Below are 25,326 nucleotides of genomic sequence, written 5' to 3'. Positions count from 1 at the left end.
GGGCCAGCTTCTCCGCCCCTTCGTGGCAGGGCTCCTGGAATGTGGGGTCCATGCGTGCAGCCCTGCCCCTCAGTCCCTTGGACACACTCCCACAGCTCGAGGATGTCCCCTCCTGCCTGCTGGATGCAACCTTGGCATGCAGACCCCTGACCCTCCCGGATTCTTCTCCCTCCTCCCAGGCTCAGGTCCTCATCTCTGTGCTCCTGGCACACTCGCATCGCCGTGTGCCGATGACACCTCCAAATCCATCGCCAGCCGGACCTCACCCTCAACTCCACACTTGGGATGTTCCCACACCTGCCTGGTCCCCTCCTTGCCCTCCCCTCCTCCCTCTCTCCCCCTTGCTCACTCTGCTCCAGCCTCCTTGCTGTTCCTCTAACACCGCAGGCCTGGTCCTGCCCCAGGCCCCTTGCATGGGCTGTGCCCTCCGCCTGGCATGCCCTTCCACTTCATACCTCCTTGGTTACCTCTGCACCTTCTTCAGAACTGCTCGAATTCCACCTTTTCCTAGGACTAGGTGGACCACCCTTTTCCCAGCCCCCTGCCCTGTTCTGCTTTTCCCCCCACAGCACTTTCTGCCTTGTATCGTCGTACTGTCTCATTTACTTATTTGCTGTGGTTTGTCTGTCTCCCCATCTAGAGCTCCCCTCCACCAGGGTGGGGATCTTGCCTTCTTCACCGATGTTTCTAGCACCGTAGGAGGCATTTGGTACATATTTGTCGAATGAATGACCGAGGCCAGCGTGCATGGATGGAGCGCTCAAGGAGTGCGAGCCCGGAGGTGACCTCACTAGCATCGTCAAGACCACGCTCAGGAGCCTATTCTCCTGTTGGTGGTGAGGAGGCACTGGGAGACCCCTGAGCGAGCAGTCTCAAGCCCAAATTCCCGGTCACAGTGGGGGGAGGGGTCCTTGGCGATTGCCAGCCGGTGGACCCAGGGTGGCCAGCTCTTCCCAGAGAGGCTGGGAGTTGCAAACAGACTGACATCATTTTAAACACTAGGACTGAAACGGAGCGGGAGCTCATACACACACACACACACACACACACACACACACACACGCATCTTCACAGCAGCACCATTCACAGTAGACAAAAGGCGGAAACAACCCAAATGGCCGTCATCTGATGAGTAGATAAATCCGATAAGGTTTAGCATGGCATCTCGGACAAGGCCTCGTATACAGTAGGCGATCAATACTTGGTGAACAGATAAGAGAATGAGAAGAGGACACCTCCTGGGGACCTGAGGTATCGGTTGCTGACAAAAGCCCAGGTGGGAGAAATGAAGCACTTATTGAGAGCCAACTGTATACCAGGGCGGAGCTGAGTTTTAGAGCGTGAACGGGGTCACCGAGGCGGGTTCCTGGGTACAAGAAGCGCCCGCGGGACTCGCCTAGTCCAGCAGAGGGCGCTTTAGGGCGACATGCTAATGAGACGCAAATTAAACGCAAATGAGCCGTGACCGGGCCCTGAGGGTTGTTTTGGTCAGGCGCGCCGTGGACAGCCCAGGCGCCGCAGGGGCCTGGGGCTCAAGATGGCCGTGCTGCCGCCGCGGACGGCTGGGCGGCGGCGCCAGCGCGGCTCCCGGAGGCCGCAGCAAGGGCAGCCCGCTCCCTCCATCCCTCCTCCCGCGGCCACCTGTCCTGGCCTATGGGTCCGCAACCCGCTTCGGTCCCGCGGGAGTAGGCGTTTCTGATCAGGCGTGCTGCGGGCAGCCGCTCCCGGGGTCCCTTGCGGCGACGTCCCGGGGGCCTCCGGGGGCCTCGGAGCAAGATGGCGGCGGCGGGGTCCGTGAGGCGCGGGCGGCGGCGACCGCGGCGCCAGTGAGGGCCCGGGGGCCCGGGCGGCTCCGGGCCGGGGCCCCGCCGCGGGACGGACCATGCTACGCTCCACCGGCTTCTTCCGGGCCATCGACTGCCCTTATTGGGCCGGGGCGCCCGGGGGACCCTGCCGGCGGCCTTACTGTCACTTCCGGCACCGAGGGGCCCGGGGCCCGGGCGCGCCCGGTGGCGGCGGCGGAGCGGCGCCCCCCGCAGCAGGTAATGTCCGCCTGCCCGCCCTGGGCTCGGCTCTCCGGCCCGGGGCTGGACTCCACCGCCAGGACTTCCCCGATCCCCCGTTCCCGGCCCAGCCCCCTCCCTGCACCCTCGCGGGCGACGTCCCCGCAGCCGGGTCCCGGGTCCCCCCCACCCCGGGCCCGGTGCCAGTCGCGGGGCCTCTGTGAGCCTCCGTTTCCGCGAGTGTGGAATGTAAACAACGGGAGGACATGTCCTCCCAGAGCTGTCGCGAGGGTGGAGGGTGAACGCAGGCCGAGCGCCAACGCTGGCGGCCAGGCTCGGGCCTCCCGCCCCGGCCCTCACTGGCGCCCCAGCGTCCGGGGGGACCCTTCCCGCCGCGCCCCGACCCCGAGTGTTGTGGCCGCCCGTGTTCATTTCCTCGCCGCTTCCCCGGGCCGCGCCTCTGGTCGTGGCCACCCCTGTCTCCAATGGCGGAGTCAAGAGACTCTTATTTCGGAGCCCCCCTCTGTGTGTCAGACGCGACTGGAGGAGGAGTAAGTCAAACCCACTTGACCCGGACGGGAGGGGGCTAGGCTTCCAGCTTTGGGTTGGGCAGAGAACGCTAGTGGACTGCACGTCCATCGGAGCGGGGATGGCCAGCGTCATGGCAGGGTTTCCTGCGAGCTGCGGGGGATGAGGCAGGGCTTCTTGTCGGAGGTGTGGCGTTTAAGCTGAGACTGAAGACTTGGGGGGGAAGGCGCGTTCACTGTCTGGCTCCACACCTGTGTGGGCCATTGGGCATGCAGAGCCGTTGAGGGGGGCAGACAGATGTGCCCACGGGTCCTTACTGTCGGGTCGGACCTGACCCCCAGCTCTGCGGGGGCCGGGGAGTTGGCAGGGAAGGGCGGGCCTGCGGGATCCTCCTCGGAGGTGGTGGCACCCGCCTTGTGTGATTTGTTTTTCTTCTCTTGAAGTGAAGTTTCTTGACTCCAGTGGTTTACTCATCTGCATCGTACGTGGTGTTCTGCAAAGAGCCCCCTGACTTCTGGGGTCTTCGTCGTTGGCACAAACAGGGCAGGACCACACTCGTCGCCCTGACCTTCTGACCTGTCTTCGAGTCCATATGTCGCCTCCTAGCTTTCCTAATTCTGGAGCATTGATCTCTTTTCTCACGTGTTCTCTCCTTTCATGTCCAGTCTTTTCATTTCTTTCTACATCACAAATGGCCAGTTAGTTTTCAAAGGGTCATTTCTGGGACCTTATTTGGGGATATAGTGCCGCGTGCCCTGCTTTCCCTGCCCCTCTCCCCAGGCCATCTGCATGTGCCTTTTGCACCATCTCTGGTGGTGGGAAGGCCTCTGGTTACCTTGGGGTAGCACGCTGCCTACCCTTGCAGAGAGGCAGAGGCACATCCCAGCTCAGCCTCTTTCTTGCTGTGGGGCCTCTCTGACCCTCTGTTTCCTGCTTTGTGGCATGTTCCTGGGGCCGCCCCCTGTGGAGGCCTGGGGAGAGTGTGCCCAGACCTCTTCCTCCCTTTCAGCTCCCCCTGCTCCAGATTCTGACAAGCCTGGTTTCCTGTTGGGTTGGAAGAGGCTGCAGCCATCTAGGCTTTGGCCGGGTCCATTTGTGCCCAGATGTGCACGGGCCAAGCCGCGGTGCCATGTCTGCCTGGGCTCATTTTTAAGCAGCTGGCAGGGGTGCTAAGGTTCTGGCTGGGAGCAACCTGCAGGTGGGACTTGGGGGTTTCTGTGTGGCCCAGCCCCTCCAACCTTGGGCTGCTGGCCTCTGAGCCTTCCAGCAGAGTCTGAAGCCTGGAGGAACTAGGCAGGGGTCCTGAGCCGTCCAGCTCCTTGTGAGGGCTCCAGGATGCCCGCTCCAAACTTGGCCATGGAGTGCCCAGTTATGGCCGCACACATGTGGGCAGGCTCCCTATCTGTGACCCTCAAACAGTGGCGGGGCTGATTGTCCCAGTTTTACAGATGAGGAAACTGAGACCCGGAGATGGGAAGCCACTCGCTGTGTATGCATGGCTGGTAAGTGGGGACGCGGGGTCGACTCAGGCCTTCAGGCCCCACCCAGCTCAGCCCCTCCTGCCGGTTCCTAGTGCCCTGCACCTGTGGGGCACACGCGCCTGGGCGCAGTTGCTCTGTTGGGCTCAGTGCTCTGTCCTGGGGCTGCAGGTGACAGCGAGACCTGGGAGAGAGAGAATTATAGGACCTGAGCACTGAAACCTGAGGGCAGGCCAGAGGGGAGGCCTGGCTTACGGTGGATGGAAGCACTGGCCACAGCTGTGTGGCAGTGGCAGTGGTGGCAGCAGCTCCCTGGGTGTCCTTCCCCTGCCGGGCCTCACATGAGGCCCTCGGCTGCCCTGTGGGGTCTGGAGCCCCGAGAGGCAGGCTTGCTTCTCCAGGGAAGCTGCTCAGAGCCGCAGCAGCTGGGGAGGGAGGACGGAGTGGAGAAACGAGCGCTGCCCGCAGAGTGAGGGCTTTAGCTCCTCTGTGAGCTGACGTGGCGCAGGAGGGACAGGCGTCCCGACGTGTCCCTGCCCAGAGCAGGCCTGTGGGTGTGCGGCCCCTCAGCTGCTTCCCCAGAGGCTGGTGCCAGTGGATTTCATGTGGGGGGGCTTCCCACCGCCCTGTGACGGTTCCTTCAGACGGAACAAGGATGCGCTTCCCTCAGCCCTGCGCCTTCCCAGATAAGCGACTGCCTTGTTTCCCTCCTTCCAGGGAGGGCGTTGGCGGCAGGGGAGGCCCCAGCAGACAGTGCTGCTGCCCTTGGTGTCCCTGGGCCTGGCAGGGCACTTGAGGCCCGGGGACTGTTTTCCTTAGTTGCTGGTCAGGGTGGCCTTCGGTCGGGCCAGCGGGGCCTCCCACTTTGTCGGGGTGGGAGCTTCTGAAGCTGCTTGAAGGAATAGTGGAAACTGCAGACAGCGGGGCCATCCTGGGCCTTGAGGGGGGTGGGTTGACCAGCATCCCTGGCCCCCACCCACTTGATGCCAGGAGCACCCTCAGTATGACAGCCGCAGATGTCCCCAGACATCACCTGGTTTCCCCTGGGAGTAGGATCACCCCGGGTGAGACCCTTGGTCCTAGGCCGATGCTTGCTGGGGCCACTTTGTTTTCAAGCATCACCCGCTGCCCCTCCCAGAGAGCTGTGCATCAGGTGCGGCTCCGCCTCCTGGGGCCGGGTGCCAGGCTCGGGGGACTGAAGCTTGAGGAGCCTTCACGCCACCAGTGGGTGGGTGGGTGGTTCTCTTGTTCTCTTGTCGGTGATGTTTCTGTGAAGATGGGAGGAGGGGAGGTGCGGCAGATTTCCACAGCAGTCCTCTCTTTGTAGATGTCCTCAGCACGGACTTCCCCTCTTACGCACCACGGACCGCGGCTCCCGGTGTGAAAAGAACTGGCTCTCTCTTTGTGGTTCCGTCCCACATGCCCAGAAGCAGCCCTTCTCTCCGGGGGCAGTGTCCCAGCTGGTGGAAGCCCGCACACGTTGCCACTCTCCATTCAAAGCACTTTTTTCCAGGACTCAGGGTAGTGTTTATCTTAAAACATTGGAGAATACCAGAAAGTCAAAAGAAAAATGTTTTGTGAGTTGCCCCGAGTCCTGCCAGCGTGCCGTGCCTCCGCCCAGGCTTCGTGACAAAAGGCTTTGTGTCTTTTTCCTGTGGTTGTGGTCCTGCTGCGCCGATTAAGTTGGATTCTAGTTTCTGAGGCTCCACAGTCCCCAGTGAGGCGCAAGGCTGTCCCCAGCCCTGTGGTTCCCACCTCTGGCGGCCCGGCCCCTCTGGACGGCCTGGGGAGCTTTAAAAACCTGCCTTCTCGCCCGATCCAGGTCCGCGCCACTTAAATAAGGATGTGTTTGCATATAAAACTGTTTTGATACTTGAGGATTCTGTGCTTAGTGTCCATCAGTAGAGCAGTGGGTCTCCATGGGGGCGATCCTGACTCCCAGGGGACACTGGGCCATGTCTGGGGACATCTGTGGTTGTCACGACTGGGAGAGCTCCTGGCATCGAGTGGGTGGGGGCGGGGGATGCTGCTGCACACCCCACAGTGCCCGGGATGGCCGCTTCTCTCTACACGCACAGATTTATCCAGCCCCAAATGTCAGTGGTCCGAGCAAGACTGAGGAAGCTGGTCAGTGTCCCAGCACTGGGCCTGTGTGTGTCCTTGGGACGGGATGGGAAAGTGGGCCAAGCTGACAGGGGACAGACAGAAGCCCAGAAGAGCACCAGCTCCCCACAGCTCCTCAGGGCCCGGGGACAGAGGCCAGGGAGCCCCAGCTCCTGGATTGGGTCAGCCGGGGCAGTGGAGCCGTCTGGGAGGAGCTCGGGAGGCCTGTGCGGGGTGTTTGAGTGTGCCCCCCTCCCCCGAGTCCTCCAGGGGCTCCAGAGAGGAGGTGCGGGCGCCAGGGCTGGTCAGCCCCTGCAGGGGGGTGGAGCCGAAGCGGAGGCCTTTGGGCTTCGCTTTCTATTATGCAAAGAGGCGGCCCAGGAGGGGCCAGCCTGGTCTCCAGCTGGTCATTGTTGCCACCTCAGCCTCAGTTGCCTCTTCTGCAAAATGGGGTGATGGTGTGGGCCTCTTGTGTGTCACGTGGCTGCACTGCAGAAACTCTTTCTCCTGCCCTGCTGTCCTCTACCCGCCCCCGGCCCCTCAGAGGCCCCTTTACGACTGGGCTTCTAGGGGTGAGCAGAGTGGTGGGCGCCCAGGCGTTCGGGCTGTTACTCTGTACCCCCCCGTGCAGGTCAGTGGACTGGTCAGTGGGATCTTTTTTTTTTTTGAGGAAGATTAGCCCTGAGCTAACTACTACCAATCCTCCTCTTTTTGCTGAGGAAGACTGGCCCTGAACTAACATCCATGCTCATCTTTGTCCACTTTATACGTGGGACGCTTATCACAGCATGGGTTTTGCCAAGCGGTGACATGTCTGCACCCAGGATCCGAACTGGAACTGGCGAACCCTGGACCGCCGAAGCGGAATGTGCGCACTTAACCGCTGCGCCACCCGGCCGCGGGTGGGTGGGATCTGACTCGCAGCAAAGAGCGGGACGCTGAGAAGGGGTGGAGGAGCAGAGGAGCTGCCGGTCATGGGAGCTGCTCAGGGCCGATGCAGGGCCAGGCAGCAGTGGGGCCTCCTGGCCGCCCGTCCTCCTTCGTGCTGGCCGGGTCTCCGGACATTCCTGCGGGGGCAGCCTGCGCCCTTTGAGGAAGCAGGCACATGTGCTAGTGATTTCAGGGCAATAAGTGCGGCGGCTTCCTCTGGGCACTGAGCTTTCTGGAAGGGTGGTGTGGAGCGCCGGTCCACATTGGCTGCGTGGGTGGCAGGCAGGCCTGGAAGTGAGGCGTTTCTTGGGGAGCCGCCCTCCCGCTTGCTGCTTCGTTTGCTGGAAGAGAACGGGGTGGGGGGCTGATGGGGCCACAGTCTGGGTCTGGGGCTTGGCCATTCATAAGCTGTGGCCCTGGCCGGGACACACAGGTGCCCTGGGCCTCAGGGTCGTCTGTAAACTTGGGAGCCAGCCCCGGGGCCCCACATGGCCTTGTCTGGGACTGTCTGACTCCAGCGCGTGTCTATGGACCGCACAGGGCCCTGGAAGCAAGAAGGGCTGCCCAGCAGCCAGAGCTGGGCTGGGTCCAGGAGAGAGAGCCATTGGCACCTGTGTCTGCAGGGGAGCTGGGCGAGGATCCCCGAGCAAGTGGGTACGTCTTGGCTTTGGAGGATGAGCAGCAGTGTGCCTGGTGCTAGAGGCGGATGGGGCACAATCCAGGACTCTGGGCAGGGAGACCGTGCAGTGAAAGGCCTGGAATGTTCTCATGTTCTGTGGTTCAGAGGGGCGTGGGAGCAGGAAGGAGAGGCTGCCCCCCAGCATCACTCCCACCCCCAGTGGGCCTGGCAAGGGTCCTTGTTGTCACACTGACTTGTAACTTGTCCTTCTCTAGCACAGGCCCAGGGAGTGCCACCGTGGTCTGGCTGGTCCACCCCAAAGACGGGGAGCCAGTTACCTTTCCATGTGGCTGCCAGGAGCTGTCTGTCCTCCAGGGGCTGCCTCTTCTGATCACCACAGAGGCCCGTGTCCACGGGAGTGGATGTGCTCGAGGCATCGAGGGGCCGTGGCTCTTGGGCGGTATTTCATTTATTCCTTCACTCACTCGTTCCACACACCTTTGCAGACATTTGTGCTGGCCAGCTCGGTCAAGGCCAGGGGAAGAGAAGAGCCAGTGGGTCAGCGTGCTGAGCTGCTGGACCGCAGGGGACAGGGGGAGGCAGGGCCTGGAAGGTGATGGGGAGGGCGTGTCCAAGGGGCACTGGGACTGCATTCACTCCAGGTCCCTCCTGGTGATGCTTGTCCCTGTGTGTCCAAGAGGCCAGGTCCATCCCTGCCCAGCAGACGGTCACGCGTCACAGTCGCATGTCTGGAAAGACCTGTCTCTGGCAGAGTGGCCCAGGGGACCGTCAAGGACTAGCATCGTGGGCACTGTTTCAGGAGACGGGAACAGAGTCCCCGTGTACCCGGGTTCCAGCACTGTACCACCCAAACACCTCAGTCCCCTGGTTCCGCCGGGAGGATGTGGGAGGGCTGCCTGGAGGAGTTGCTGAGACAGAGGCCTCGTGGCCCTCTCTCCTGCTCTGGGCGGGAAGCCAGCGTGGACATGAACGTGGAAGGGGACTGGCCCACCTGGAAGGCCAGCCCTCCGTCACCCCCTCCTCAGTGCCTGTGTGCAGGGTCAACTAATAAAAGCTACTGATGCTCACGTGTGACCTGGCGTGCAGGCTCTTTCTTAGGGGACGCGGCTGGCCCCCCCTAGCCTTGGTCCCACATCCAGAATGCTGTGAGAGACACAGCATTCATCTCCCCTGGCTGGGGCCTGCACCCCCACCTGGCTTCACTCGGAGCACCGGAAGGTGCTGGGGGCCTCCCAGGAACCTCTGCTGTGGAGGAAGGTGGCCCCAGAACCACCCACTGGAAGACGGGTTTGGGGAATCGGAAGTGTCCCGGGGCCAGAAAGAGTGAGAGAACTCTCTTTTAAAGATGTTCTTATCCAGACCCGGACAGTGACTTGTGTGCCGCGGACAATCTGCGCGGATGGAGGAGGGCAGAGGAGAGGCCGGCCCCGCAGCCCCAGGCTCCCTTGTCCGTGCCCTGTTCCCAGTGGCCGCAGTGGGCCCTGTGACCGTGGCTTCCCCGTCCTCACTCTATGCCGCCCTGCAGTTTTGAAGTGTGATGGAGCTCCCAGCAGTCATGATCCTGGCTGCTTGGCACCAGGCGGGGGGTGTTTCCAGGACAGTGTCGCCCTGTCCTCCTGGGATCGGGATTCGGAGGGAGGGCGTGCAGCCGGGCAGCCTTGTGGTGGAGGATGCCCAGGGTGGCGCCCAGGGGTACGGAGGGGCCGAGTTGGGTGGTGGTCCAGGTCTGCCGGGGGCCCTCCGGCTTTTCTTTCCCAGAGCCAGCTGTGTGGTGCCTCCTGCCCCCAGCCCTGGCCTGGCGCTGCTTCCCTGCTGGGGGCTTTGGAGCTGAGATGAAGCTCGAAATCCAGGGTCGCGGGAGGGGTTGGGGGGGCTCCTCTGGCCTCATCCTCCTGCCCTGGAAGTGCAGGCCCCCAGACACTGCTCCTCCAGGCACAGCCCAGCCTCAGCCGGGGACATGTCTCTGACGTCCCTTCATATGTACCCTCGAGTACCCACCCCCAGGAGCCACCTCGGTTCTCTCCCCAGGTGTTTGGGGTAACCCAGGCAGCCGCGGGGCTCTCCCCTCTGGTCCAGAATGAGTGAATGGCCGGGTGCCTTCACCCCTGGGCTTCAGGCTCCTGGCCTGTCCACTGGGGGTGGCCAGACATCCAGGAGTGGGGCTTGAGGGTGTCCTGCTTGGGGGGTGGAGGGGAGGCCCCCAGGAGCGGGGACTCTGGGCCTGGAGGAAAGGAGTGAAGGCTGGCCCCCCTGAGGACCTCAGGGGCTACTCTGCCCCCACTGGGGGGAGGCCGGCCTTCAGGGGCACTGTCTGCGAAATCCCAAGGTCGGGGGTGCTCCGACCCTGTGAGCCCGACTGGCCTCCCGCCCTGCGTTCCGGCCGAGCCGTGACGGCCACTGGCGGCGTCTTCCAGCACCGTGGCCTCGGTTCCCTCCTCCGCCTTCTAGGCTTCTGCCCCGTAGGCAGCTCGGGGCAGGGGGTCCAGTCGTTCCACGTGACTAGCCCCGGTGTCCTGCTTATCTCTGGTGCACAAGGACTCTCTCCCCGCCTCGTGCCCACCACCCCTGCTCAGGGTCGCAGGCTGTGACCGCCACCTGGGTTGGAGGAGTGAGTCCCCACCGGTGTCTTATCAGGGGGACGAGACCCCCGTGCAGTCGGGTGCTTGTCATCTTTGGGCCTTGGGCCGAGGAGGAGGAGGAGAAGCAGATGGGTGACGGCCAGTCCTGCGGAGTCAGTGCCAGGTCTCCCTGTGGGTGGGGAGGACCCAGGTTTGGGGTCGGACAGACCTCTCAACAGCCACACGGGGCTTAGGAAGCTGCTAGCCCTGGCCGGGACCCGGTCTTGCCGTTGGTGAGGTGGGCTCACACGGGCAGGGCGACTGTGAAGACCAGATCGGGGAGGCCTGGCGCGCCTCCTCGCATTCATCGTGGGGCCGGGGAGAGGGAGTCAGGCACAGCAGGGTCGCGCACCTCCCCCGCGCAGCTGTCTTGTCTTGTCGTTGTGTTCGCTTGTCGTTAATTCCTGTGCAGCTGGGGCGTGTGCAGCGGGTGTGTGAGCAGTTCTGGGGCTTAGGGGGCGCGGCGGACCCAGGCCAGGGCGTTTCTGGGCAGAGGGAAGGTTCGGAGAGATTGGAGCTGGCCGCCAAGGACTCGGAAAGGACCACTGCCCCGTCTTGTTTGTCTCGCCTTCCATGGGCCCCCACGGGTTCTCAAACTCAGCGTCCCCAGCCCTGGAGCTGGGGCTTTGGCCTCCCCTTGTGGAGGCGGGGAGGCAGGCCTGCTGCTCTCTGCCTTGCTGCACGCCTGCGCCAGAAGCTGGCGGTTGGAGAGGGTGTCAGGATGGGGTCCCCAGAGAGCTGCCCGTGTTACTGGCGCTGGCTCTCTCCTGCAGCCGGAGCAGATCCTGGTCAGTGTGTGGCCGCTGCCTGCACTGAACCCAGCATGGCCGGGCCCGGGTGGGCCGTGGGGCGGGGAAGGGTCTTCCCAAGGGGAACCCCTCAAGTGACCGCCAGGCAGGCCCTTTGCCTTGTGGGTGTCCCTGGAGCCGGGCAGCAGCTGGCACCCTCATTGCCCCGTGGCGGGGCGGAGGGGAAGTTAGCCCCTGGAAGTGTAGCCCCACAGCCGGGCCTTGGGGGGCTTTTCTAGTCATCCCTTTCCCCAAAAACAGCCCAATTAACCTTGTTTACCAAATGCATGCATGTGTACCTGGTACGCACCCCTGAAAGAGCACCCATTCGGCTCCCTCCACGTTCGCTCCCAGGAATTGGAGGACTCCGCCTCGAGGGTCCCCTGCCTGTCCACATGCTGACGCGCCCCCATGGGTGGGCGGGCAGGGCTCCTGGGGCACTAGGCAGCTGACACACAGGTTCTAGAGTGGCTTCACCAGTTGCGACAGGCCCCCAGGGACCTGGCCCCCTGCAGCAGGGTGGAGCAGGGGCCAGGTGTCTCGAACAACGACCTTCTGCATTTGTCCCCTGACCCCCGGAAGCCTGAGGGAACCTCAGTGGGGGCTCCGGGACCCACCCGCTTCAGGGGCCAAGTGCCTGGCATCTGTGTGCTCTTAGCTTCTAAAACAGTCCAGAGTCCCCCAGGCTGGTGACCTAGCCACATGTCACCATAGCACTGCGGGGAGACTGAGGTCCCCGAGGGGCAGGCTCCTGACTTTGACCTTTTCGAGCCCGCATAGGGTGGTTTCTTTTGCTCTATGGTGCAGGGGGCCAGCCACCGCCTGGGGCTGAACATACCCCGTGTTGACAGGGCTCCTGGATGCTCAGTTCTGGGGGCTCTGTGCTCGGCTGGACCCACCTTAGAGTCCGAGCGGCTCAGCTCCCCAAGTGCACCCACGCTTCCCACCTGACAGGGCGCTGGGTTCCTGGGCTGCCTGGGGCCGGAGGGGTGGGGCCGGTGTAACTGCCCTTAGAAAACAGCTGCCAGTGCGGGGCTCCAAGTTAGGAAACAGGACCACCTCTGACCTAGACACCTGGTCGGTCCCCAGAGCCTTTGCGGCCTGCTCGCTCCGTCCCTCCCTTGGGTCTGGGTCCCAGGGTTTCGGGCGGAGGAGGGAAGGGGAAGGCTTCGGCTGCCCTCTGCCCAGAGGTGGGTCTGCGACAGCCGTCTTTGGGCCTGTTGTGGGTCTGGGTGGGCTGGGAGCCCGGCCCTCCATCCTGCTGCTGGGGTCTCTAGCCTTCCCTCTGGGTGGTCCCTTCGCCTTGTACCTCCCCAGGGGTGGCCATGCGTCCTGATCCTGAGCTGTGAGATGGGGACCCTGAAATGCTTGCTCCCCAGCACTGCCTTGGCACTGGCCTGGTGCTGTGCAAACGCCCCACGGGGAGAGCCCCCAGCACCCCATCCCGCCGCCCCCCATCTATGCCCACAGCCCTGGTGTGTCCTCGGTGCTCCAAGCCGTAGACACACACTTCCCTTCTCTTTTCTAATGTAATCTGAAGTAGAGCCCGCAGTGTGAGCTGGCCGGTGCCCACGGTGAGCCTGGCCCTCGGCCCCGGCACCCAGGCCGGCCCGTCGGGAGGCAGTGGCCACTCTCACTACATGATGCTGCATGCGTTTCTTTGGCTGCAGGAGCCCGTCGCCACACCCGGGTGCCTTCCCACAGCGCAGATGTTCTCTGAGAGTTCTGGGCTCAGAGGTCCCCAGCGGGCCCCCTGGGCTGGACCCAGGCCCGGGCAAGGCGAATGGGCTGTTCTGCTGCTGCCTGCCGGGCATCCAGTCTTGCGTGTCACTTCAGCGGTGGTACCCAACCACGCCTGACGGGCTTTCTGGGGACGGGCTCTTTGTACTCCGGGGTATCGGAACCTGCTGTGTTGGAAGGTGGTGTAGAATGCTTTTTTCGGACCTTGGGCTTTATTTGCTCACGTTTTATTTGGAATTTCTGCACCTCTGTCCGTAAGTTAGTCTCCTGTGAGTTTTTGGCCGACGTTGGTGGCCTTGGGGTCATTGGGGTTGCGCTGGTCTCGCAGAATATGCCCTAGAACCAGCTAAGTGGCACAGGAGTGACCTGTCCCCCGCCGCTCTCGGGACATTAAAGGACGCCCGCTTTGCCCTCCACGCACTTCGTGTTTTCCAACTGGTGACATTCTTTGACCGTACGACGCCTTTTCCCTTTGCACGCCCACGGACTCATACCACGGTTGGGGTTCTCTCGTTTTCTCTTCAAAGTGTTGTGTGGGTGTCCGTCGTCCACCCAGGGCCCCATTGATGCACTGGACACATCAGTGGTTTCTGTCCTGTCGCTGGCACGCGCATGGCTAGGTGGACTCCCCTGTGGGTGAGAAAGCGTGTGAGACGGAGCCCAAGGCGCCCTCGCCGCAGAGCCCTGCACGGGGCAGACCAGCCTGGGGGCTCTGCACGCCCCCAGCCCCACCCCGTCGAGCGTCTCTGTGCCCTGCTTGGGGGTCAGGCCCTCTGTGGGCATCCTCCCTGCTCCCTGGCTGGAGGAAGGAGCTCGGGGTGGCTTCCGTGTGGGCCAGGTCCAGTGGGGAGCCCACTGCCACCTCACCCCAGCTCCTGGGATCCCATGGTCCTGTCTGTAGGCTCTACCCGCGCCGGTTGTCGTGCACATTCCACGAGCTGCCCCAGCAAGTCCCCGGACCGAGTGGCCTTCTCTGGGGCCCGGTGTCAGCGCCCCTCACCCCGCCATCAGCCTCTGTGGGGTGAGGCCCGCATGGAGGGGTGCTCTGGGAACCTTGACTTGCTGCAGAGCCTTGGTGGGAGTCTGCTGGAGGCCTGGCCCCCAGTAGGTTCTGGAAGGCTGGTTGTCTGCTCTTCCTCGCCAGCCCCGGGGGTCGCACCCAGGCTGAGGCAGTGCGGTCGCCTTAGCAGGCCTGCTCACTGCCATCTCCCCTTCTGCCTGTTTCAGGGCTTGGCTATGACCCGTACAACCCCGAGCTGCCCAAGCCCCCAGTGCAGAGGGAGAATGGTGCCCTGGGCAGAGAGGACACGCCCCGCTCGGACATCCTGGAGCTGGAGCTGGTCAACCAAGCCATTGAGGCCGTGCGCTCCGAGGTGGAGCTGGAGCAGCGGCGGTACCAGGAGCTCCTGGAGACGGCCCGCGAGCACGGCTCTGCTGAGGCCCCTGCCCTGGCGCCCCGCGGCCCCGCTGCCTGCACTGCCGCCAGCCTGGACGAGGACGCCTTCTCGCTGTCCTTTGACTACAACCCCAGCGGCCGCAGCCTGCTAAGCCCCGATGCCACCTACCAGCCCACCCCTCTGGCTGCACCTGCCGAGCCGGGCAGCAAGTACTCGCTGGCCTCTCTGGACCGGGCTCAGGGCCACAGTGGAGGGGGCGGTGGCGCCTTGGAGTACGTCCCCAAGGCTGTGAGCCAGCCTCGGCGGTACAGCCGCCCCGTCCCCAGTGGCAAGTACGTGGTGGATGACTCCAAGCCGTCCACAGACCTGGAGTACGACCCGCTGTCCAACTTCTCCGCCCGCCTGCTCGGCAGGGCCGGCTCCAAGGACGACAGGGCCCCCAAGCGGCCCAGGGGTGCCCACGCCCGCGAGCCCTACACGCCCGCACCCAAGAAGCCCTGTGACCCCTTTGGCGGCTGTGACGCCAGGTTCTCGGACTCCGACGATGACGCCGCCGTTGTTCCGAGTGACAGGCCCGCCACCTGCAGCCCCCCAAGAGCCCGAGTGGGCACTGAGAGCAAGGTCCCCGGGAAGCCGGGCTCCAGGGACGGCCAGGAGCCTGAGGAGGGTGGCCCACGGGAGACCAAGGAGATGGCCGTGCAGTATGATGTGGGGGACCTTGGGCAGCCCCCCAAGGGCCCAGGCGAGCCGCCCCCAGCCAAGCCGCCCCCGGCCAAGCCCAGCTCCCCGGCCCAGGCCTCCCAGGACCACAGTAGCTCCAAGGAGGAAAAACCCAAGAAGAAGAAGCGGGGGGCGCCGCCGGCCCCCAGCCACAGGGACGGCGTGCAGAAGACAGACCGGGGGAAGGAGGGAGAGCGCGCAAAGCCGTCAGAGAAGGCTTGTGCGGACAGGAGGGGCCCGCAGGCCGGCAGCCCCCGGCACAGGGCACAGCGGCCCCAGGGGACCAAGAAGAAGCCATCTCCGGCCACCCCAGTGGCCAACTCAGGGAAAGACCGGCCGCGGCCCAGCCCCACCAGAGGGGGCGCCCCCCTGCCACCCGACAGGACGGGCCGGCTGAGCCCAGCGGGGAAGCTGGTGGAGCGGAAGGCCCGCTCGCTGGACGAGGGCACCTCCCGGGACGCCCCCAAGCTGCCGAGGCGGGCCCTGAGCCATGCTGACCTCTTCGGGGACGAGAGCGAGGACGAGGACCCGGGACCCGCAGGGCCTGGACTCCGGCCCCCCGCCCTCCCCAGCCTCAGCTCCACCTCGGACTCGGACTCGGACTCCAGCCTGGGCCTCTTGGCTGCTGGGGGGCCGCCCAAGCGCCTCAAGGCCTCCCCGCCCGCCTCGCCGGGCCCGTCCTCCTCGTCCTCCTCCTCAGGGGCGGGCTCAGACGTGGACTACGCAGCCCTGGAGAAGGAGGTCGACTTCGACTGCGACCCCATGGAGGAGTGCCTGCGCATCTTCCGCGAGTCCACCAGCGTCAAGACAGAGGACAAGGGCCGGCTGGCCCGGCAGGTGAGGGTCTGGGCCCCGCCCCCGAGGCTCCCTGGGCCTGGAGACGGCGCTGGCCGGCGATGGAGGTGCTCGCTCAGTGTCAGCCTCTTGACTCGTCCAAAATTCAGGGACCCTTGTTGGCCACCTGCTGCCTCCCTACGCCCTGTCCAGAGAGGACCCTGACTTCTGGCCCCCGGCGGGGTTCCTGTGGCAGCGATCCGGGTGCCCTCCAGCACAGGGGTACTGGGACCCCGCCATCCCGCTCCCTCTCTCCTCTCCTCCCCCGTCTCCTCGCGTCCCTCCTCCATGCTCCCAAACCGTCGCCAGCCTGGACCTGTCTGGGTCTCCTCGTCTGTTGTCCCCACATGGGCCACCAGAGGGAGCTCGCCTTAAGCAAAGCTGGATATGCGAGGACAGCGCGGAAACCTGCACCTTCTCCTCGGGCACAGGCGGCTTGCAGGGGCAGGGTCACAGGGTCGCACCCTGGGCTCCTGGGTCCCCGAGCACCCGCCCATCGCAGCCCCTCCATTCCCACCTTTCTGAGCCCCTGGCCCCTTCGAGGTAGGGGAGCAGGAGGTGGGGGTCCCAGCATGGTGAACGCAGGGATGGGGCACGTCCGCAGAACCCACCCTCAGTGAGGCCTGGGAGGTGGGCTCAGGACTCTCAGCCTTGGGGGACCTCGGCTTGGGGGGCTGAGTCTGTTTCCTCAGCTGTGAGGGGCCAGGGGGACCCCGTGGCAGCCCCTCCCTCAAGCGAGCCTTACTGCCTTCGCTCATGCCCTCTCGGACCTGGGAGTCCCAGCCTCCCTGTGCCCAGACCAGGGGGTGGCGAGGCTGAGGGAAGCCTTGCTCAGGGATGGGCATGTGTTTCAGCCCCCCAAAGAAGAGAAGATCGAGGACAAGGGCCCGGGTCTGACCACTCTGTTCCCTGGGCAGAAGCGGAGAATTTCTCATCTTTCCAAGCAAGGCAAGGAGGTAAGGGTGCACTCGGGGTCCTGGGCAGAGGCTGGCAAGAGGCAGAGGGACCCCCGTCTGCAGAGATGCGGCCCCTGTGTCCCTTCGCTGACGAATTCCTTTGGTAGGTATGTTCCCGGCACTCTGGGTCCTGGCGGAGAAGTGGCCGCGGCCCACGTGGAGTCCTCACGTTGTGCTCAGTGCCGGGGAGGGAGAGGAGGGATGGCCCGGGGACAGAGCCCTCCAGCAGGGTCACACGGCCCCATGCCAGTCCCAGCTCCACGTGCACTGTGTGATCTTGGGCAAATGGCCCGACTTCTGTGAGCCCAGGTTTCCTCCCCTGTGGCCTGGAGACAGGAACAGTTGTGGGTCACTGTGGGGGCAGTCAGAGAGCTAGCACAGGGAGGCTGGGCTCCAGTTGATCCAATCACCAGACCCCTCCCAGAGGAGGGTTCTGGAAGCTGGAATCCAGAGAAGATTGGATCAAGTGGGATGGGTTGGTGGGCCAATCTAATCAGACCCAGGGATTCCCTCCCACCCTGTGTCTATATCAGGGCTGAGAGCACGGCCTGGGTGCTCAGAAGCCAGGCCTGGGAGAGCAGGGCCCCGCAGGCTCCCTGGGACAGTGAGGCAGCATGAGTTTGAGGGCGTACACGCTGAGCTGGTTCCCAGTGCCGAGCCCATTCCCGCTGGGGCACCCGCAAGCTCAGAAGAAGGCGTGGGGGGCAGCCTGCACAGCCCCACCCCCAACCCTGGAGGCCCTGCTGCCCCGCCCGCCGCCCCACCAGCAGCCTGTAGCCCTTGGTAGCCTGCTCTGGGTGCCCCCGACATACAGCCAAGTCCTGAAATTCGTCATTGTCCAGGCAGAGCCTGTGAGGAGAGGCCCGGCGCCGCCCGCCCGGCCCCTGACCGCCCAGGAGGTGTGTTACCGGCGGGCCCAGCAGGCGCAGAGGGCATCAGCCAGCTGGCTCCAGGCTGCCCAGCGGCCAACCGAGAAGCTGTCCTCCGCCCACATCTCGGCCCCAGGGGAGAGGAAGAGGATCGCCCACATCCCCAACCCCCGCCTGGCTGCAGGTGAGTCCCGGTGCATGGGGCCAGGCCCCCTTACTCTGCCAGTCATGGCTTGGAGGGGGCCCGGCTGGGTCTCGGGGTGCTTGTCTGTAAGCTGGGGCTGAGTCTCCCCAACTGTCAGCAGGGGGCTGGCGTGGGCCTGGTGTGGTGCCCAGCGGCCCTCCGCCTCTGCTGCCTTTGGCGTCTTCTTCCCTTCCCCCTGGGTGTCCCAGACCCGGAGCCTCCTCTGTGCTGGCCGCCTGCCTGCCTCGGAGGCCCTGGCCAGAGGTCTCGCTGGGCTCTCCTGCCCCATCCCTGCCGGCCTGGGCTTGGTGTGCCTGCCTCCCCCAGGCTGCTGGGTGCTGGAGGCCGGCGGCCTGTCGGGGGCTGCTCCGTGTGTGGGCACTGGGCTGGAGGCATTGGGGATGGGGTCAGGGACAGGAGCTGGCCTTGGAACGGGCTGGGGCGCCAGGGCCCACCCAGGCGTGCGAGGTGTTCAGGGGGCAGCTGATCTGGGGAGGGGCCTGGGCTGTTCTGTCTCCTCGTCCGCCCCCGGGGGTGCTTGGCCCCACTTGTTCTTGTCTGGAAGTCCCGTGGGCAGGGCACTCAGTGGCTGAGTCTCTGCACTGGTGTGTCTGGGGCTGTGGAGGTGTGACAGGCCAGGGCCACCAGCATCTCTGCGAGCACGTGTCCCTTGCACATCCGCTTCCCTGGGCTGGGGAGACCCTGCCGTCCGGCCAGCTCCCAGGGGCCGGGGTGTCCTTGCTGCCGTCCTTGAGCAGTCAGCTGTCTGGGCCCCAGGGCCTGGAGGTGGGGGTGCCTCACACAGTGGTCTTGCAAGCACAGGCATCCTCAGCCCTCCCCTGGTTTCCCTGGTACCGAGAAGCTTCTTTGGGCCAAGCTCTCCAGTTCTGGGCCCTCTGTCCCCGGGCACCTGGTGAGCACCTGCCAGGAGAGGCCGTGCGGTGTGTTTCAGCAGCGGTTCCGCCTCAGGGGGTCGCGCTCGCACCTGCTGCGCTCGGGGCGTCCTGGTCATCCGCCATGGCCTGGGACTGTGCCGGCCACAGCCCTCGCTGCACAAGCTCGGCCGAGCGGCCTGCGGGAGTCTGGCATTCTGAGATCGGCGGCTGGCACTCCTGAGCCGCAGGGTTGCCCCTCGATCCTGGCGCTGGTTTCCCTTTCAAGTCTGCGTCAGCCTAAACCTGTTCCTCTGCCCCTGGAAAGGGCACGTTCCGCCCAGCCAGCGCCTCCCGTTCCTCTTGCGAGGCCGGGGGGCCCACCCTGGTGGAGGACAGGCTGCAGCCGGCCTGCAGGCACCATGGTCCCCACCCTCCCAGGCGCCAGGAACCTGGACCCTCCACTCTTGCCTCGCTCGGTCTCCTCATCTGCTCCTGTTCCTTCGTCAGGGCCAGGCCCAGGGTCAGAGCTGGACAGAAGACCCCCTGCCCACACACATGGGGCACCTTCCCTGGCCTGCTGCCCCGCCTGGAGCCCTGGGAGGCAGCTGGCAGGTGGGCGCCCTCCTCCCGGTGGGACGGGCTGGTTTGTGATGTCATCAAAGGGGGAGGCAGAACACAGAGGCAGCAGTGGGCAGGCGGCTGGTCACAATGCCCGGGCCGGGGCCTCCCCTGCCCTCCTGTCCTCAGCCCAGGAGCCAGGCCTTTCCTCGCTCAGACGTCAGTGCCTCGGAGTCGGGGGCTGGAACATGCGGCAGAGGCTCCCCACGCCCCCTGCCACTCACCGGACCCCCCCGCGGCGGCGTTGCCTGAGCCGGTCTTCCGAGCCCCGTTTTGTGTCCCCGCCCCTCGATGGACTTGCCCGAGAGCAGATAGAGCCTAATGTCATTCCACAGCCCGAGTCCCCGACCCCGGCCCTTCCCCCTGTGCTCCAAGATGCACGTCCTGCTGACGCTGAATGATCGTGGCTGCTTGGTCCTCTGCAGCTCGGTGATGGGCGTGCTCTCCTCCTGCACTCATGTCCCCTGTGCCCCACCAGCCCCCACAGGTGCCAAGAGGACCCTCGAGGCCAGCAGCAGCCAGCCCCCCAATGGCCCCGAGCCGGGCAGCCAGCCCCTGAAGACGCGCACGTTGTCGGGCATGGCGTCCAAGACCACCACCACCGTCACCCCCAAGCGCGTGGCGCACAGCCCCTCCTTACAGGTAACCGCCTGCCCACCCCGAGGGAGCCAGGTACCCCCAGCTTGCCGACATGCCTGGCGGCACAGGCTTGCTTTTCCCTCTTCCCACTTCCTCTACTGTTTTTCCTTTAGTTAATACACTCTCAGAGCAGCTTTAGTTTATAGAAACACTGAGCAGAGAGCAGAGTTCCATGTGCACCCCGTGCTCTCAGTTTCCCTTCTTTGTCAACACTGATGTGGTCGCCTCTTTGCACCAACAAGCCAGTGGCGACCCCTCGTAGTGACTAAATTTAGCCCAGAGTTTGCAGCAGGGTCCACCCTGTGCGTGGTGCCTTCCGTGGGCTCTGAGGAGTAATCAGAGCACCCGGCGGGGCGGCCACCCTCTGCGGTTCTGTGTCCCCTCTAGAGCTTGAAGAAGCCCATTATCCCCAAAGAGTTCGGGGGCAAAGTCCCCACCGTCATCCGCCAGCGGTACCTCAACCTGTTCATTGAGGAGTGTCTCAAGTTCTGCTCTTCAAACCAGGAAGCCATAGAGAAGGTGCGCGAGCCCAGGAGCTGGCAGCCGGCTGGCGGGGCGGGGGCCGGGCTGGCGCTCGGGCGGTCTCCCAGGGTGTCTCCCTGGTCCGTTGCCCCCCAGGCTGCTGTGTGGGCCCCGAGCCAGGGCCGCAGGGCTGAGTGGCGTGTCTGTCCCCAGGCGCTGAACGAGGAGAAGGCGGCCTATGACCGTAGCCCCAGCAAGAACATCTACCTGAGTGTGGCCGTGAACACCCTCAAGAAGCTGCGGGGCCTGGTTCCCAGCGCCGTGCCTGGGCTCAACAGTGAGTCGGGCGGGGCCGGGCTTGCCTGGGGAGGGTTCGGGCGGGCCTGCAGCCAGGACCGGCCCCGGGCTGCGCGAGCCGGGCGGCCGCAACCCTCACGGTGGCCTTTTTGCAGCTCTGAGCGCGTGAGTCTCAGACAAAAGGCGGGGCACGTGTGGCCCGGCTGTCAGCTGCGCGCTCACAACAGCCTCGCCTCGCTGTTAGCTGCCTCCTCAGCCAGCGGGGGTCTCGAGAGCCGGGCACCTGCTAATGAGGCGGCCTCTTCAAAGCGCGAGGCTGGCTGGGGCCTGCTCTGTGCATTAAGCCCAGCGAGCGAGCGGGCCCAGGACGCCTCGCCAAGGCTCTCGAAGGGCGCATTAGGCGGCGCTGGCCGGCTCTCCCCATTCTCCTGCTCTCGCCTCGGCCCCCCCGGCTCCTCTGCCCGCCCTCGCAGAGCCCGAGGAGGCCATTAGTTAAATTCTTCCCTTTCGTCTCCGAGGGGGCAAACGCCGGCCGGGCCAAGATCTGGGGCTTCCAGGCAGCTGAAAGCCTCCTGGTCCCAAGAGTTAAGGTGGGGGCGAGGGGGCTGCCCAAGGTCGTATGAGGTCAGGCCTTTAGTCTACCCTCCCTGCCCTGCCCCCTTCCAGAAACCAGCAGCCGGAGGGTTGTGTCTCACGAGGTGGTGCTGGGGGGCAAGTTGGCCGCCAAGACCAGCTTCTCGCTTAGCCGCCTGAGCAGCCCCCGGGTGGAGGATCTGAAAGGTGAGCCTGGCTCCTCGGGGGTCCAGCCCACCCCTGCTCCTTCCCCCGCTGCTCCCCAGAGAGGAGGAGAGGCCCCCCCCAGCAGCATCGGCCGTGGCTGCCCCCTGCCTGAGGCCCGTCCCCAGCTGCTGTGGGCTGACCGCCTCTCCCGGCTGTCCCCAGGGGCCGCCCTGTATGGCCGCCTCAAGGAGTACCTGCTCACCGAAGACCAGCTCAAGGAGAACGGCTTCCCCTTCCCGCACCCCGAGCGCCCAGGGGGCGCTGTCATCTTCACGGCCGAGGAGAAGAAGCCCAAGGACTGTGAGTTGCTTCCCCCGGGGAAGGCCATCTGGATAGAGGGAACAGCATGGGCGAGCGGGTGCAGACGCAGAGAGACGTGGGGCCCGGGACCGGCCTGACCCCCCCCTTCCTCCCCGCCGCCTGTCCGTCCACACAGCCTCCTGTAGAATCTGCTGCCGCTGTGGCGCCGAGTACCTCGTGGCTGCCTCGGGCCGCTGCGTGCGCGACGAGGAGTGCTACTACCACTGGGGGCGGCTCCGCCGGAACCGAGGTGAGGCCTGGCCGCTGCTGCCTTCTGCGTCCTGGGCCCCGGGCTGGGCCGGGCCGGGCCGCCCCCTCCACCCGACCCCCTGAAGTTTCTCCTCGTCTGTCAGTCTTCATGACAATAGTAGAAGGCCTTCCTGTCACGCTGCGCAAGGCAGATGAGAGGGAGCCCGCCCTTCCTCTGTCGGGGGTGTCCCGGCTGCGGCTGCTGCCTCACGTGGTCACTGTGGTCCCGCTCGGGGAGGGCGCGGGCCGCCTGCAGACCTGTCTCTGGGCAGGGGTGCCCAGGGCCTGGCACAGCAGTGTTCTTTTCGGCGGGCCTCCCTGGGGTCCATGCCTGCATGTGTCCTCACGGCCAGGCCAGGTCAGGGTCTGCTGGCCGTCCCGGATCCTCACCCGCTCTTGGGGCCTGAGGCCCCTCCAGGAAACGGGGCTGGCCGCCCCTGCCGCCCAGGCACACCGGGTGTCAGTGACTTTCTCTGGGCGGCACAGGATCCGTGTGGCGGGGCTCCCCTGACGGCTGTCTCTTTCCAGTGGCGGGCGGCTGGGAGACTCAGTACGCGTGCTGTTCAGCTGCTGTTGGCGCCACCGGCTGCCAGGTCGCCAAGGTAGGTCTCTGGCCTGCGAGGTGCCTCCTCGTCCCGGCGAGAGCTGAGGTGGGCCCGGGCCACCCTGAACTGCCTTTTTCCCATCCTTCAATTCGTCTGCCCTGCCCAGTGGCCTCGGAAGGGCAGGACTGTCCCCAGAAGCCTCTCAGTACCGCCCGGCCCCCAGCCACCTCACCGGCTCTCCCCAGGGTCCTCCCCGCACGGCCCGGCCCCCACCCTCACCTTCCCTTCCCTCCCCACCAGCAACACGTGCAGGACGGCCGGAAGGAAAACCTCGAAGGCTTTGTGAAGACTTTCGACAAAGAGCTTCCAGAAGATGCGCACCCGGGAATCTACGCCCTCGACTGTGAGATGGTGAGTTGGCTTGGCTGCACTCCAGTGCCCGCGGAGACCCCCTCGGGGCCCTTGCTGCTCACGGGGGCTGTCCCAGCTCCTGCCCTGAAGCTTGGAGCCAGTGGGGGTTTTAGGACAAAGAGCGGGTTAAGAGCTGGGAGCAGCCGCCTGCGCCCAGCCTTTCTCCGGGGAGTTGCATCTGCAGCCCCGAGGCGCTTCCCAGCCCCGCCGGCAGCTGCTCAGGAAGGGCTCTTCTCCCTCGACACACACCACGCCACGCACGCCGAACCACACGGCCCGACACGTACCACACATGCTCAACCACACGGCCCTGTACACCACGTGCACTGTGCACCGCAGCCGACACACACCACGCACGCCGAACCACATGGCCCGACACACCATGCAGTCTGTGTGCCATGGCCAACACACTACGCACGCCGTGCACCACAGCTGACACACCATGCACGCCAAACCACACGGCCCAACACACACCATGCATGCTGAACCACATGGCCCACTTTACTCAGGACTCGGGTGGGAGCCAGGGCCCTCTTGGCACTCGGGCTGTGTGGGCATAGGCGCAATGCCGGCTTTAGGAGAGGGTGCCCTGGTTCACGCCGCTGCGACCCCCAGAGGGCAGGCCAGCACCTCTGCCCCCAGGGCTCAGGGACAGGGCGGCCTTGTCCTGAGCTCTGGGCTGTGGCGTCAGGTCTGTGCTGTGCACAGAGGGAGGGAGCAAGGGAGGGAGGGAGGAGGCGGGCTGTGGCGGCGTGTCTGAGGTGCGTCTTCCCGCCCCGCAGTCCTACACCACGTACGGTCTGGAGCTGACGCGCGTCACCGTGGTGGACACGGACATGCAGGTCGTCTACGACACCTTTGTCAAGCCAGACAACGAGATCGTCGACTACAACACCAGGTGCGGCCCGACCCTCGAGGACCTGGGCCCCCAGAGTCGCTCTGCTCCGCACACGGGCCCAGCCGTGCTAACACCCTGCTCCTCCCACCAGGTTTTCGGGCGTGACTGAAGCCGACCTCACCGACACGAGCATCTCACTGCGGGACGTCCAGGCCGTCCTGCTGAGCATGTTCAGCGCCGACACCATCCTCATTGGACACAGCCTGGAGAGCGACCTGCTGGCCCTGAAGGTACCCCGGCCCCCCGCAGGCTCGGCTCCCTGGGGTCCACAGAGGGCGGCTGGGCTGTCGTGGGCCTGGTGCCCTGGGCCAGGGTGGGAGGCGTGGGCTCAGTGCCCGGGCCCCTTCACGCGCCAGCCCCCGGGCCCTGAGCTCCTGGTGCTGTCCGCCCGTAGGTCATCCACAGCACCGTGGTGGACACGTCCGTGCTCTTCCCGCACCGCCTGGGCCTCCCCTACAAGCGCTCCCTGCGGAACCTCATGGCCGACTACCTCAGACAGATCATCCAGGACAACGGTGAGGGCCCGGGCCGGGCCGGGGTGGGGGCTGGGGCTGCGGGGCGCGGGCAGGCCGTGAGTTCACCCCCGTGACGCCTCTCCCGCTCTGCAGTGGACGGGCACAGCTCCAGCGAGGACGCCAGCGCCTGCATGCACCTGGTGATCTGGAAGATCCGAGAAGACGCCAAGACCAAGCGGTGACCGCCGCCCCGCCCGCCCGCGCCTCTCCCACAGCCCCGCCAGTCCTTAGCCCCAGGCCTCTTCCAGAACAGTGCAATAAATCTCGAGAGCTAACCCTGTCCCGGCGCCCGGCCGGAACACCCACCGAGAGGACCCCCTCGCCCCGCCCCACACCCAAACTGTCCCCCGACCGCTGCCGACTCACGGGCTGAGGCGGCCGCTCGTGTCCCCGCGGGCCACGAGCCACCTGCTCCTGCCCCCTCTCACCAGTGGGAGCGGGCAGGTGGGTGGGCTTGTGGCCATTTGTTTGAGACAGGGGTATCTTTTGTTATTTTGTATTATTATTTTTATTATGTTTAATTTAAACCTGACCACTCGCACAGTTGTCTTCCCGACCCAGAGGAGCAGGACCCTGGTGCTGCCTGCCCTCCTGGGGTCCAGGAGCCGTCAGCCGGCGCCTCGGCAGCCACCGGGACCCAGGAGTCCAGCCGGCCTAGGCCTGGACGGGCGGGAGGGCTGCCCCCAGCCCGCCTGGGCTCCGTGACCTCGGAACCGAGCCAGCCCCCCTGCCAGCCCCCAGGCCTGCAGGTCCTCCCGCCGTGGGGGCTGTCTCTGAGGGCCGCAGCCCTGAGCGCCTGAGCCTCCCCAGCCCCGGGCAGGGATGGAATAAACGTTTGTATGGATTTTAGACCTCCCGGCGTCTGCGGCTGTTCTTGGTGCCAGGCTAGGACACACTCCCCGTGACCGGGGCAGCCGTGGAGCTTGGTTCGCCTTCTTGGAAACCAGCC

General features: G+C 65.2%; 1 protein-coding gene and 1 long non-coding RNA gene across 2 annotated transcripts; one reads left to right on the top strand and one right to left on the bottom strand.

The window, feature by feature from the left end:
* Positions 1-1,750: 1,750 nt before the first annotated feature.
* REXO1 (RNA exonuclease 1 homolog) lies at positions 1,751-24,700 on the top strand. Its single transcript, XM_070622391.1, has 16 exons — positions 1,751-2,042; positions 14,056-15,782; positions 16,634-16,735; positions 17,578-17,788; positions 19,760-19,923; positions 20,308-20,439; positions 20,596-20,719; positions 21,346-21,459; positions 21,622-21,759; positions 21,896-22,009; positions 22,537-22,610; positions 22,854-22,964; positions 23,747-23,862; positions 23,954-24,092; positions 24,257-24,377; positions 24,471-24,700. The coding sequence occupies exons 1-16, from the start codon at positions 1,883-1,885 to the stop codon at positions 24,557-24,559; spliced, it is 3,636 nt and encodes a 1,211-aa protein (XP_070478492.1). The 5' UTR covers positions 1,751-1,882; the 3' UTR covers positions 24,560-24,700.
* Positions 13,040-19,318, bottom strand: LOC139083766 (uncharacterized). The gene is made up of 2 exons (XR_011540680.1): positions 18,710-19,318; positions 13,040-17,061 (listed from the first exon to the last, which is right to left on the bottom strand). It is a non-coding gene; the product is annotated as an uncharacterized lncRNA (long non-coding RNA).
* Positions 24,701-25,326: the final 626 nt, after the last annotated feature.

This window comes from Equus przewalskii, chromosome 6, assembly GCF_037783145.1.
Source record: "Equus przewalskii isolate Varuska chromosome 6, EquPr2, whole genome shotgun sequence".
Lineage (NCBI taxonomy): Eukaryota > Metazoa > Chordata > Mammalia > Perissodactyla > Equidae > Equus > Equus przewalskii.
Note: the sequence above shows the minus strand (reverse complement) of the source record. Positions and strands in the feature narration are given on the sequence as shown.

Excerpts from the sequence above, each read along its gene's own strand:
- REXO1 (XM_070622391.1), top strand. The coding sequence starts at position 1,883 with ATGCTACGCTCCACCGGCTTCTTCCGGGCCATCGACTGCCCTTATTGG. Across the intron at positions 22,010-22,536 it reads GCGGCTCCGCCGGAACCGAG|TGGCGGGCGGCTGGGAGACT; the intron begins GTGAGGCCTGGC and ends GTCTCTTTCCAG. Across the intron at positions 24,378-24,470 it reads ACAGATCATCCAGGACAACG|TGGACGGGCACAGCTCCAGC; the intron begins GTGAGGGCCCGG and ends CCCGCTCTGCAG.